Genomic DNA, 12512 nt, shown 5'->3' on the forward strand with positions numbered 1-12512 from the left:
TTTCCGCGTTATAACGCCTTTTCAAAAGGCGTTATTACGCCTTTTTTCGCGTTATAACGCCTTTCGAAAAGGCGTTATAACGCCTTTTAAATTTTTTTTACCGTACTTTGATCCTAATAGGCTTTCGTAGTTACAAGTAATGCGCATGTGAAAAAAATATGAAAGCCCTGATTCTTCTGGAGCAAAAGCTATAGCTAAAGAAAAAAATTTTGATAAGTAGGCCAAACTGCTAGGCCAAGGTCAGGATTCAAAAATGATAGTTCTTTTTAAAAGGTATTGTAAGTAATGTACATGTAAATATGAAAATCCTATCTTCTCTCATTCAAAAGTTATTCTGAGAAAACTGAAGAACTTAGGATCCAATTCCTCAAAGCTTTTGCCATTAATTGTCTCCAAAGAAGTGCCTACTCCTCCATGACATCTGATCCCACCTCTGTTTTCATAGGGTCCGTGTTGGCTCTCCTCATAATTTGTATTGTTTAACCCTTAAACCCCCAAAGATTTTACAATTTTTCTGCAAAACTGGCAAAATAATTTCAGATGAAGAATAGGAAGTCTTCTAGTCACATTTACATAAAGTATTTCTAGTCACATTTACATAAAGTAACTCATATATATTCTGAAAGGTATGATGTTAAAGCTTTTAATTATGCACAGCTAAATGACGTCAAGGTTACCATGATAACAAAATGAAAACCAAAACTGAAAAAAATGTGAGATTTTCACGTTTTCTTCCAAGATATACGAATAAATTGATACTTGTATGGCAGAGTAATGATTGATGCTATTCAAAGAAAGCATGCAAATATAATTAGTTTTCAGTTAGCTTTCAACTCTACTGGTCAGAAACCGGACGAGATTATACGGTGGCAAAGTGACCGTCCTCTGTCCGTCATTTTTTCTAGATGGCTGTGACAGTATAAAGGATTAATTTTTCAAACTGCTATTCCCCCGACAGTTATCCGATTTCAATAAATCCACAAGCACCTGAAGTGCCCCCCCCCCCTTTAACAATTAAGTATCAGAGAGTGTGAATTTTTATGAAAGGCTAATTTTAGATTATATTTTGGATTTTTCAGTTGTAATACTTTGTGAATGTGTCATAGAAAAAATATTTTATTTTAAAAAGTCAAAGAACCCTGGGGGGTAACGTTACGGAACATGGGGAGGGGGTGTTCTCTCCCCCAGCACCTGCGGTCTATGATATCTATATCAGATAGGAAGAGTCTATTACTTAACCAATTTTCCCGAACTGCTTGACTGGTTAAGTAATAGACTCTACCATATATAGGCCCTATATGTAGTTCTATGAAAGCAGATTGTACTTTTTCTTACGTTTAGAGATTGGCCATGTATGGTAGAGGTTTATCAAAAATAAATTGATTTGAGGACATGAAAAAACACTGATAAAGAACTTTTCACATATTGTAAAAAGGTGGAAAGGTAGATTTATCTCTGTTTACCAGAATCGAACAAAAAATGTAGTTACATGCATTTCGGAGGAAATGGGATCGGTCAGAACGGCTTTAAATTGTACATCGCGTTATTCATTTCCCGTTTGAATTTATGCTGCGACTGAACCGGTGCACCGGGAGAAATTTCTAGATGCTGCATTTAGAATTTACATTGAATTTTTAAGAAAAGAGTATAATATTACATTCTTATGTGCATATTGTGTGTGCAAAATTAGGTGCTAATAGCCGTAGTCACAATACCAAGGGCAAGGAAGTCGGGGCTGGAGTTTGCCCCCTCGTTCGATTTCCATTGAGAGATAAGCAAAGGAAAGATGCTAAGTTTAAACGACTCAAATGTGAGTTATCCAAAAAATCCAATTTAATCTGACTTTAAAAGTTCATTTGATATTTAATTCTCTCTATATATATAAATAAACAAATATATAGACAAACATTGAAACATTCTTCATGAAATTATTTGAATAAAAATATATGGTTCAGTAGAATTCTTTTGATCATAATTTGTTCACATAAAATTGCAGATATTTCTGGTTCAAAGTCTAATTCAAATAATAACAAAGGTTAATTTTGTATCTTCTTGAAGAAGTTTGAATGGTGGGTGAAAATTCGAAATCCCAAGGATATATTGGAGAAGCATCCCACCTTCTTGCTAGTAGAAGTGTATATGATAATCAATGCCATATTGTGCCTGTGTCATGGTATGTCTTATTATCAAGCATCTTGTAGGTTAAAACTCAGTTACAGCAAATTCCTGGGAACCTGTGAATACTTTGCTATAGCTGTAATTTGTTTTATATCTATAATAAAGAATTCATTAAGTACATGTACATATAAATTATGAATTCACATTAAACATGTTTTCCTTCAAGTAAAAAGAAATCAAAGAAATAAAGTTTTTGTGATGAATTAAATTATAAATACATGTACTTAAGAAAAATGTTGTCAATTCAATATTTAAAATTTTGAGATCTTTATAAATTCGTTATATTAGATTTAAATTTCATTATTTTTAACCTCATGTAGTCTATGAAAAACAGAATCAATTTGCTATATCCCTAAGTTCACTATCTCAGAGTTTGTTATAACTGCAATATTTTACAAGAAATTGTTAGGAATTTTGTTGGGGATCTCAAAAAAAAAAAAAAAAAAAAAAAAACATTTGCTATTATTATCATGATTATATCTGTAAATTTGTTCATACTAATCAAGTTTTACTGTGATATAGAAATTCATTACTTTATGTACATGTTCTCAGATATAAAATATATACAAATTAAATGAAGCTTTATATAAGATTTGATTTTAAAGATCAAACTACAGTACTGTATACAGGGTTATTTTCACCTCGGTGTGTTATTTTTGCCCTCTCACACTTGCAAATACATGAAAATAAAACTCTTACACTTGCAAATACATGAAAATAAAACAGGCGAAAAGAAACTGGGGGGATAAGCCGAGCCATATGCCTACATAACGATCGATAAAAAATCAGTTAATTCATTTAAAAAAAAGATTCACTTTTTGTTGAATTAGTGGAATGCTTATAACCATTTAGATACAAATTTGACAAAACCTGAATACTGTAACAGCGAAAATGATTCTGATTAACACAAAAAAAATGGCATCACGCTCAATTTTCACAAAAACTGACATAAATTGGATGATATAACTAATTTCTTAAATAGAGTGGGTCATCGTATCATTTTTTTGAGAACGATTAATGAAAGGCAATGGAAAGATGTTGCTTTTTACACTTGAAAAATTTGGTATGAAGACCCACTCTACATAAAAAATTCAGTTAACTTACTTAAATTTTCACTGTGGTCTTAAAAAATTCTAAGTCCAAATACGCTTGCTAAATATAGAGAACTGTATGCTATTTGAATGGGTATGTATGTGTGACTCCGTGGTATAGTGGTTAGCGAGGAGCTCTTTAAAGGGACGTTTATTGAGGAAAGTGTTCGAGTCATGATTTTTTTTTATTTTTTTATTTTTTGGGGAGGGAGTTAATTTTGTTTTACTTTAAAAAAAAAATGTCTGTAGGAATAACATATTTTTCACTGGAAATAATATATATATATATATATATATATATATATATATATATATATATATATATATATATATATATATATATATATATATATGTATATATATACATGTATATATATATATATATATATATATATATATATATATATATATATATATATATATATATATATGTGTGTAGTAATGAACTCATTTACAGTAAATTATTTAGAATGCCAGATAAAAATTATAATTTAGATATTTGAATACTTTTATTCCCGTTTTTATTTATTTTTACTACAAGCGCTTCTAGATCACCACTATCATTATATACAATGTTTACATTTTTATAATATATCCACAATAAGTGTTAACACTCAATATGCAGATTAATAAATAGAAGTCTCTACCCATGTTAGACACTTGTGACAGTAAATGAAAGTCAACTGTTTAGCTTGTTTAGAATATAAATATCATTTTGAGAACTACTGCAAACATAAAAATGCTTAAGTAAATTCGAACAATTGAGAGATTTTTTCCAATAAATGTTCTTTCATAGTCGAAAAATGGGCATGGGCACATGGCTCGTCTTATTCCCCCAGATTCTTTCCCTGTATACAGTATGTAAATGTTGGTCTTCATGGTTATTAGCTCTACTGGTCAGAGACCATGGGTATTTGTCCATTTTGGACAGTTCTAGTTGCTTTAGTTGAAGGGTGTTTCCATGGTTACTAAAATAGATATTTCTGTGAAATTCTTTCAAAATCCTGCTCCATGCTCCTAAATTTTCAGTCTGATTTCAATATAACTTGGTACACAAGTAGACTACACTGAGAAACATAATTCTCTTAATTGGTTTTTGATTTTGTTGAAGTGTTTCCATGGTTACTAAAATAGAAATTTACATGAAATTCTTTCAAAATGCTACAGTAACGCCTCCTACAGTTTCAGTCCAATTTCAATATAACTTGGTGCACAAGTAGACTACATTAAGATACATAATTCTCTTTATTGGTTTTTGATTTTGTTGAAGTGTTTCCATGTTACTAAAAATAGAAATTTCTGGGAAATCTTTCAGAATTTTACTCCTACCACAGTTTTTTGTCCAATTGCAAACTTGACTCAGAAAGAGACTAAACCAAAGACCATTATTTTATTTATTGCTGTTGCCATAGTTTCAAGTCCAAGTACTACCTTTCTCTACTTTTGTTCAGTAAAAACCACTTGAGCTACAGTCTCATCAGAGACTTCTGGTATTTACAATCATCAACTGTGTGTGTGTTGTTTTTAATAACTTGTGGTTTCTTGTGGTTTATTTTTACATAAACCCAGTGTGTGCCATCACAATAATATAGTGTCACAGTGATAAATTAGTTGCCAAAATAGATCAAAAAGTAGAAAAGCATAAAGAATTTCTCTTCACACTTTAACTTCCATGTCCCAAATCAATATGTCATTTAGTTTGGATAAGTTGAAATAAGTCAGTTGTCTTTTGAACACATTGAGGTTCAACTGTACTATCATTTCTTTTTTTTTTTAATTGAAAAATTTAACATAGTTCAGAAATTGCTTGAAAGAATTTTTATTTGCTCACAACAAGGCAATTGCAGAAAATTTCCCCAATAAATATATTACAGAAAATACTGCCTTTCACACTGAATATTGCATGCAAACATTCTGAGCATCTTTTCTTATTGTATAATTTTACTGTCAGATTTGTAAATATACAAGTAGATTGAAAAATGGTAATCTTTTTCAGCTCTTCGTAATGGTGGGCGGTACAAATGGTTATGGTTGGCTTGTCTTCTCCAGGGATTAACAACAGAAATGGTCAGCTATTTCCTACCAGATATAGATAACTTTTGGCATGCCCAGGGAATCGTGATGTTTGCAGGGCAGCGTTTACCATTGTATATCATGGTATTATGTAAGTCAGTTTTATCATTATGATGAGTTCTTTTATTGAAGTATTTACTAAAGATGGTAATTGTGAGTCACTCTTACATTTAAATATGTGATTTTTTTTTTTCGCTTTAGATACATTCTTTTACTACACAGCTGTTGTCGGAGTATCCCACCTCAGACTCCCCTGGTGGGCAGAACCATTTGCTGGTAAAGAACAGTATTTACTTAGTGTTTAATTACCGGTAATTGCTATCTAATATGTTGATATTTGAATTTTCGAGTTTATTTGATACAGACAATTCTTTTTTCATGATTTTTTTTTTTTAAATTGATAAGCATATTCAATTAAGTCCATGTGAACAACCCAAAAAACACATTTTTATGCCCTGCCATGAATATGGCTGGGGCATATAGTGTTTGTCATGTCCATCTTCCATCCTTCTGTCCTTCTGTCTGTCCTTCTGTCACACTTTGCGTTTAGCTCTGTTCAAAGCTCAGTTTCAAAGAAACTATCCAAGATATTTTTATCAAACTTCATATGCTGATAGATATTGATGAGAGCTATGCAATTGCATCAACATTTTTTGACCTTGACCTTTCCTTTGACCTTGACTTCACTTTTCTTAAATTACTGTTTAGCTTAGATTTAAAGATACCATTCAAGATAGTGTAATCAAACTTCATTTGTTGGTACATACTGATGTAAGCTATTCAACTGCATCAACATTTTTTTGACCTTGACCTTTCTTTTGACCTTGACCTCACTTTTCTTAAATTATTGTTTAGCTCAGTCTTTAAGATACCATTCAAGATAGTGTAATCAAACTTCATATGTTGATACATACTGATGTAAGCTATTCAACTGCATCAACATTTTTTGACTTTGACCTTTCCTTTGACCTGGACCTCACTTTTCTTAAATAAGTTTTTAGCTCAGTTTTAAAGATACCATTCAAGATATTTTTAACAAACTTCATATGCTGATACATACTGATGAGAGCTATTCAACTGCATCAATATTTTTTACCTTGACCTTTCCTTTGACCTTGACCTTACTTTTCTTAAATTAGTGTTTAGCTCAGTTTTAAAGAAACCATTCATGATATTTTTATCAAACTTCATATGCTAATACATACTGATGTAACCTTTTCAACTGCATCACCAATTTTTGACCTTGACCTTTCCTTTGACCTTGACCTCACTTTTTTTAAATTAGTGTCAAACTTCATATGCTGATACATACTGATGTAAGTTATTCAACTGCATCAATATTTTTTTCACCTTGACCCTTCCTTTGACCTTGACCTCACTTTTCTCAATTTGTGTTAAAATGTTGCATTACTAATATACCCTCGGCGGGGCATTCATGTCCTGTGGACATATTTCTAGTTTTCTTCATGACAAGCAATGGATATATTCAAAGATCATATCTTATATATATTATGAAATATATTTTTAAAAATTTTCATTTCCAAATATTTTTCCTTAAGATTTTTTGCAAATCAGAAAAAGTACATGTTCTCATGAACTATCGTGGGATGAGTAAGAATATTTCCATTGTGATGTGATTGAAGTCAAAAAATAGTGCAAACTTTTTTTTCAAAAATGATCATTGAATGACAGAAATATGTGGCAAGTTATAGGAAAAATAATGTAAATGTAAGAAATGAATTTAATTTTTGAGAACTCATGAGGTACATGAACTACAATGCTTCATGCCTTCATATTTATCATGAAGTGCTAACACTTCACACGCTTCATGAAATATGCAGGCGTGAAGCGTCGTAGTTCATGTACCTCATGAATTCTTAAAAATTAAATTCATTTCTTAAATATCCAAACCTTCAACATTGCTACTGATCACTTTACAGTGGGTATATCTGTTGTCTTGATTGACATACCTTATGATATTATGGGCATTAAGCTGTTATGGTGGACCTGGCATGACACAGACCCTAACATCTATGACCGTCATTACTGGGTCCCCTGGACCAGTTACTACTTCCATGCAACCTTTGCTGCAGGAATGACGTTTGTATTCTATGGAGTCCACAGGCTGCTGGCAAAGAATGAAGAAAAACTTCAAAGTGCCGGGTAAGGCTTGAAATCAATATTAATGACCTGCAGAAATTGTATTTACTAATGGAAAAAGTACAGTAAAAAGAGTTAGCTGATCATTTATTTAAAGAAGAGAATAGTTCTAATCCTGAATTTTATACTGTATCTAAAATACAAACCTTGTTACATGTATGTAAAACTCAATGGGGCTTAGAAAAACACTTTGAGATATAGCGGAATTAAGATATTGAAGTAAGTATGCATATAAAAGAAAAAGTGGTTGGGAGGTGGGACTTCCAACTCAATTTGACATATCCATGTGTGTTGAGACATTGATGTTTAAGAAATTGATGTTTAACTGTACGTGTATGTACACAAACAACATAGTGGTTTGCGTGGTGCAGTGGTTAGAGCATTTGCTCTAGAGTCGTGATGTATGGAGTTGATCCTTATGTCGCAGGTTCGAATCCCACTCAGGATGTGAGACCGGTGCTTCCGATAAGACTGTATAAAGCAAGGTCCTGTGTCGCAGTAGGTGCTGTCACAAAAAAGATCCCTTACTGCTCAATGGCCCTTAGTTCCCAGTGTAGGTCTAAAATTGTAGGCCTCCACCGGCAATTGGGGCATCTCCATATGAGTGAAATATTCTCAAGAGGGGCGTTAAACAACAAACAAACAAACAACTTATATTCTCTCAACAGGGTTTTTGCCCCCAAATTTGGAGCCCTGATACTGTATATCAAAATATTTTATGTTTATAGTTTATTTTTGCAAGTCAATCTAGCCTTGCATTTTTTTTAAGGGGCGAGTATTAACTGTTCTATAAATATTTAGACAAAGAGTTTAATTTAGTTTCTCTGTCAAATCAGTACTATCTGTAATTTGATCCAGTATCATTTTAAGTTCTTGATTACAAATTAGGATTGTATCTTTGTTTTATGTTGAAATGTATGTAAATTTGTTAAATTACTATTAAAGTAATGTATATCTTGTTCTTTCAGATTTTTGAAAGAGGCCCTGGCTTGCTTTCTAGCCGGTACTTTAGGCATGCCTCTTGGAGTAATCCAGTTTTTACCGGTGTATCATCCTCTCCATGATAGTAACGAGATCCACACAGAGGTTTGTGTCTGGATCCAGATGGCTGTGTACGTCATGATTATGTGGGCTGGCGATCGAAAGGCAGCTGTCAAAAGGCATGAGCTGCAGGAAAAAGAGAAAAATAAACAGGAGAAGAGTAAGTGCATTGAGAAAAGTTTTACTTTTTAATTAAGTGTATAATTGAGTTGACCTGGGTCAGTTATTTTAAGCTTGAAGAGGGTTAGTGACTTCTGTTTAGCACTGTTTTTGAAGCAGAAGAAAAAAATGAAAGCTTTATGAAAATGAAACCCCAATAAGACAAAACATTTAATGTTTTATCACAGTATTTTCAGTTAAAGGAACAGAAATACATGTATTGTGGTGTAAGATTCACAGCATACTACTAGCTTGGGCTAGTGGGTTAATCCTCTAGCTTGATCAGTAGAGCACTGGACTGGCATGCCAGAGGTCCTGGGTTCAAATCCATTTGGAGGCACAAACATGTCTTTGTTAAATTTGGCCCCCACATTGGGACCAGGTATCCTCTGGCGGGTGAAAGTGATTGACCCCAGAACTTCGCCCCACAGAGTGTAAACAGCATAGATCTGAGAGTCTGATTCTTATTAGATTGCACAAACACGTATCTCTGTTACAGATACTATTTGAATGATATGTGATATTGAAAAACTTCAGTGATCAGATGTACGAAGCACTTTGTAATGCTACAGGTATAAAATGTAATTTGACAGTTGTGTACACAATACAGTAATCAAATATATGTACATGTACTTACTGTAGATACAAACTTTCATTTTCCAGGATCCTACTTTAATGAAGTTATCTTGGCTCTGGTCATCCACTACTCCATGTACATCTTCCTGGTGTTTACAGCCAAGCCAGAGAACCAGGTTTCGGTTGGCTTGCATGAAACCATTGGTTCATGTCAGGAAACCACCCCTGTATACACTGCCTTTGGTCATGTAAGCTTAACTTTGAATTTCAATATATGTAAACTAACTTCCATTGAAAATATGTGTACATGTATTTGAAGATAAACTCTGTTGGAGCTGGGAACATGAAAGGAATAATTTTTGACCATAGGATAGATCTAAAACAGTTTTTACTAAAATGCAAAATACTTTCCTTTCCCTGTGGATAACATTTTCATTGAATTTATTATCAATAAATTTGAGCTCCATGCTTTATAATGACCAAATTTCTATATGCAGGTTTTGGAGAAGCATAAATACCTCTGTGTTGACAAGTACGATGAGGCCATTTTTGATTTCCATTGTACAAAGAAGCTACCCAAACCTGGGCAGAGCTGGTACACCATCTGTGGCACCAAGTTCCCTAACCATGTGGAATATATTGTCATCGTCTGCGGTGCCTGTTTATTTGGTATGGCCTACTACTGGCAGCTTCTGGTGTGCTCTGGCTCACAGCCATCTGGTTCAAAATTATCCGGTTCACAATTATCTGGTTCACAATCTTCTGGCTCGCAATCATCAGGTCAAAAGAAGAAAAAGGTCAAACAGAATTAAAAATTATGTTTAAATTACTTGTAAAACATGTGCTTAACATAAAATGGTAAAGCACATTACCATTCTTGGTACTTACTCTGTTATGGATAAATTTTTTGGTATGATTCTTGTTTGTTTGTTTGGTTTTTTTTTTTGATTTGCTGCTTGAAAGGTTATGTTTATATTAAATTATTTTATGCATTGAATACTTGCCTTTCCATTTAATCAGCTATATTGAATATAGATGATTTGAATGTTTTGTAAATTCTCATTTTGATTGAATTCCAGAATAAATAATTGAAATTATTTTTATGCATTGAATATTTGCCTTTCCATTCAATCAGCTGTATTGAATATAGATGAATTTGAATGTTTCATAAAATAAATTTCAGGCAAATATTGTACACACTTTATATGATACATTTACACTATTCATTGAAAAGAAATATTTTTCAGTTGCTTGTTATTTTGAATGGTGTACATAAAGTGGATTTCAGGCAAAAGATAACAAGCTCTATCATGTCCAGCTTGTAAAACCAACCCCTCAGAACCTTTGAAGTTATTTTTTCATGGTTATAGATTTAATGTACATGTATGTACATTTTGCAATTTTATCCAAATGTTGTTATCCAAATGTATCCAAATCATGTCTTGGGGAGTTTTTGTATGAGAAAATGGTGTTGTTTTAAAATCGGCTTAAAACTCTATGAAAGTGAAGTTGCTCTATGTTCACTTATCAATAAGTATGAATAAAAGAAACCTGAGTGATTGTTTAATCTTATTTGATAAGTTATATGTGTTTGCAGTAAGTGCAATTTGTATGATGTTTTGAAATATACCCAAAACTGAAATTTTGTCACTACTAGTATGTCCTATTAATAAATTTTTTGGCATGTCTCAATAATGCATTTATGTTATCTGTGAATCTGTTGACAGACTTCATTGGGTTCAGTGCCACAAGTGTAACAGTTTCTGCTTCTCAATTTCTATTACAATGTATAACAAAAATTGAAAATAAAATTACATGAAAACTAAGGATGAACAAAGAAGATTAATTAGGCCTCTTCCATGGACAAAAACTCTGATACCACCCTTCCTCTGGGAGCCATGATCTAAAGTAACTTGAATCTACACAACCTGAGGATGCTTGGACATTAAGACAAATTATGGCCATGCTGTACTTCAGAAGATTTAAAGATTTTTTTTCTGTATAATACCATGTAAAACTTTGATCACATACATGTATTGGGCCTCTTCCTGTCCCCAGGGGCCATGATTTGATCATAGTTGAATCTACACTACCTGAGGATGTTTCCATAGTAATGTGAATAATCATTGCCCTGTGTTCATCATCAGATTTTGAAATATTTTTCCCTATATATTACCATTTTGAACCTTTATCTCCTTGATTCTACATCATTTGTGAATGCTTCTATATGAATACAATTACTGTATACAGGGTTATTTTTGCACCATGTTATTTTCGCCCTTTCACACTTGCAACCAATTTTACACCATTTTAATTTCGTCAAGTCGCATTTCTGTTCTAGAATATATACTGTGTTCTTTGAATTCACCCAGTTTTAAATCGCCCACCTGTGAGAAGGGGGAAAGGGGCGAAAATAAAATGGGTGCAAAATTTTCCCTGTATACAGTATTTATTGCTCTGTTGTTCTTCAGAGGAAGATTCCAAAAGAATTTTTCCTATATTTTACCATGTTAAATATGCCCTTGCACCAAAGCTGTTCTTTGATATTGTTTATTTCTTCGAGTTGTGAAGGACAATAAACGTCATAAGATAATGTGTGTAGGCTTTAACATGTCATAGGTACTAACTATGTACAAGAAAGTGGTTGGTTTCCTATCATGGCCTCACCCTACCCTGGATGGCAGTGAATTTAAAAACAAACTTGATTCTGGACTACCTGGCAATGCTTCCATATGAATTCACCTAATCATGGCTCTGCTGTTCTTCATGAGATTTTTAAGGACTTTTTTAAGGACTTTGATCCCCTATCTTGGCTCCACCCTAACCCTGGGGCAATGATTCGAACAAACTTGAATCTACTTGGGAACCTCTCATATAAGCTTTATCTTTTCTGGTTTAGTGGTTCTTGAGAAGACTTTTAAAAGATGTCACCAATTATGTCTTACTTATCTCCCTTTGAAAGAAAATATAGCTCTTCATTTGAACAAACTTGAATCCCCACACACAAGGATGCTTTGTTGCAAATTTGGCTGAAATTGATCCAGTGGTTCTTAAGAAGAAGTTGAAAATGTTTAAAGAAGGATGGGTGGACAATCTGAAGCCAGAGAAAGCTCACGAGCTGTCAGCTCAGGTGAGCTAAAAACCTAGCATTGGCACAGATTCCTTTTACTCATGGATCATGAGTTACATAGTTGAAATAAAAGACCATTAAACTTTCTGATTAAATTTATGTTC

At 33.0% G+C, this 12512-nt stretch overlaps 1 protein-coding gene across 2 annotated transcripts; it reads left to right on the forward strand.

The window, feature by feature from the left end:
• The first annotated feature begins 1575 nt into the window (after positions 1 to 1575).
• On the forward strand, positions 1576 to 10973 carry LOC133190335 (uncharacterized). 2 transcript variants are annotated; one of them, XM_061325897.1, is made up of 8 exons: positions 1576 to 1810; positions 2059 to 2173; positions 5266 to 5433; positions 5544 to 5618; positions 7283 to 7505; positions 8471 to 8703; positions 9366 to 9526; positions 9776 to 10973. In XM_061325897.1, the coding sequence occupies exons 1-8, from the start codon at positions 1787 to 1789 to the stop codon at positions 10088 to 10090; spliced, it is 1314 nt and encodes a 437-aa protein (XP_061181881.1). In that variant the 5' UTR covers positions 1576 to 1786; the 3' UTR covers positions 10091 to 10973. The 2 variants fall into 2 exon arrangements, with proteins under 2 accessions (XP_061181881.1, XP_061181882.1); XM_061325898.1 differs by lacking the exon at positions 2059 to 2173 and having other exon boundaries at positions 1577 to 1810.
• The last annotated feature ends 1539 nt before the right edge of the window (positions 10974 to 12512 follow it).

The sequence above is a fragment of the Saccostrea echinata genome, unplaced genomic scaffold (assembly GCF_033153115.1).
Source record: "Saccostrea echinata isolate AGI-Se365-2 ecotype Australia unplaced genomic scaffold, CSIRO_AGI_Sech_v1 ptg000022l, whole genome shotgun sequence".
Classification (NCBI taxonomy): domain Eukaryota; kingdom Metazoa; phylum Mollusca; class Bivalvia; order Ostreida; family Ostreidae; genus Saccostrea; species Saccostrea echinata.